Source organism: Arachis ipaensis, chromosome B04 (genome assembly GCF_000816755.2).
Source record: "Arachis ipaensis cultivar K30076 chromosome B04, Araip1.1, whole genome shotgun sequence".
Lineage (NCBI taxonomy): Eukaryota > Viridiplantae > Streptophyta > Magnoliopsida > Fabales > Fabaceae > Arachis > Arachis ipaensis.
Genome location: NC_029788.2, coordinates 17,699,735 through 17,701,434, shown reverse-complemented (window position 1 = coordinate 17,701,434; position 1,700 = coordinate 17,699,735). Strand labels below are relative to the sequence as shown.

General features: G+C 36.2%; 1 protein-coding gene across 3 annotated transcripts in view; it reads left to right on the top strand.

Moving 5' to 3' along the window:
• The window catches only part of LOC107639053 (probable histone-arginine methyltransferase 1.3), a 6,855-nt gene that overhangs the window by 4,753 nt on the left and 402 nt on the right, over window positions 1-1,700 (top strand). For all 3 annotated transcript variants that reach the window (XM_021120915.1, XM_016342469.2, XM_021120916.1), the window contains 4 exons: window positions 292-395; window positions 512-684; window positions 775-926; window positions 1,544-1,699. In XM_021120915.1, coding sequence (XP_020976574.1) covers window positions 292-395; window positions 512-684; window positions 775-926; window positions 1,544-1,645 — 531 coding nt within the window. In that variant the 3' untranslated portion in view covers window positions 1,646-1,699. The remainder of the gene's footprint in view (window positions 1-291; window positions 396-511; window positions 685-774; window positions 927-1,543; window position 1,700) is intronic.

Sequence of the window (1,700 nt, the reverse complement as noted above, 5' to 3'; positions counted from 1 at the left end):
TTTTCATGAAATAGGCTGTTCTATTTTGATATCATTTTCATCATATTATTCCACCTGACAGATTTTTCTGTTTTGAAATGAATTTCCATCCTGAAATCTTGAGTTGTCTTTTTTCAAATATCAAGTCTTGAATCTCATTAGCGTTATGTTTTTTTAAACCACTTACAGGATTTTTTGAAACTTATATACTGCTGCTTAGGAACAGAACGTTTTCATTTGGTGTTATAATCTTTCAATGATTCAAAAGAATTTATCTAGCAATGTATAGTCATATGACTTGTCATTCTGTAGGAAGAAGAACTATATGAAATTGACATTCCTCTTAGATTTATATCCACTGTGGGTGCCAGAGTACATGGGTTGGCATGTTGGTTTGATGTATTGTTCAATGGAAGGTAACCGTTCTTCTTCCATTAGTACAGCATTGTCTGCTTTGGTTTTCATCAAGGTCTTGCAGTTGTTTATATTTGATTTATCAATTATTTGTCACATAATTATTCCACATCTGCAGTACTGTACAGAGGTGGCTTACAACTGCCCCAGGTTCACCAACAACTCATTGGTATCAATTACGCTGTGTTCTGTCTCAGCCAATTTATGTCATGGCAGGACAAGAAATTACGGGCAGGCTTCACTTGATTGCCCACAATGCACAAAGTTATACAATTTACTTGACATTATCAGGTTTGTCGTCGTCTTTCTTTTTCCCTCTCACTACTATACTCTACATCTGTGCTCCGTATAGTGGATGAACACATTTCGATTTGCATTTAGCTAAAATGTGGGGGCCTGGTGCTGAACAAGGAGGGATTCTACAAACATCATCTTGTAAACTTGATCTGAAAGAACCCTACTACAGAATGTCTCAGCCTCAGGTGTATCCAGTATCCCAAGATCAGCAACCTCAATCACTTATACAGACACAGGTAAAGGTGCCATCTATTTCTTATATTTTCAAGTTGATTTTAAATTATATAGGGTACTTGAATCTGGAGTATAAGTGGGTTTTCGTACAGTCAAAGTTTGTCCAATGGAATTTAGAAGGGTAAAATAAGGCTGATGATTTTAAGGAGACCTAGTAAATGTGGTTTTTTAGGAAGAATTAACAAATGATGGATATCATTGTTGTCTATGTTGTCTACAGGGTCCTATTGATGAAATATATTCCAACTCATGCTATGCTGATAATATATATTCATTTTAGGAGAATTAACGAAGTACATAAATGATCACAATTCATGTCAAACTGAAAATACCGATTCCATGTTCAATAAGACTTAAGGGTTAACCACCGATTGTATTGATCATAAAATCACGGCCTTGATCTTTTTATCCTTAATTGGAAGTTTGGGAGGAACTTCCCATGCTCGAATTATTTATCCATTAAATTAAAAAGCTGCAAAACCTTGCTGCTTCCTAGGTGGGCTTTCTAACACAGCAGGCCTGCTGCATAAATTGCATGCTGAGCAATGCGATGCAATCAATAGAATTTCTTTTCCATTTCACTACATTATTTTTGAGTGACATCAAGTTACTTTGGCAGGATGTAAATATCCAATCTCAGGATTTGGATGAAGCTGAGCTAATGCAACAGCCTTCGCCAAATTCATGTGCCCAGATTGACTCCCTCATGCAGAATGCTTAGGTTGATGAAATATTAACCTCAGCTTCTGTTTGTAACATGAATCAGCCATGCTGCA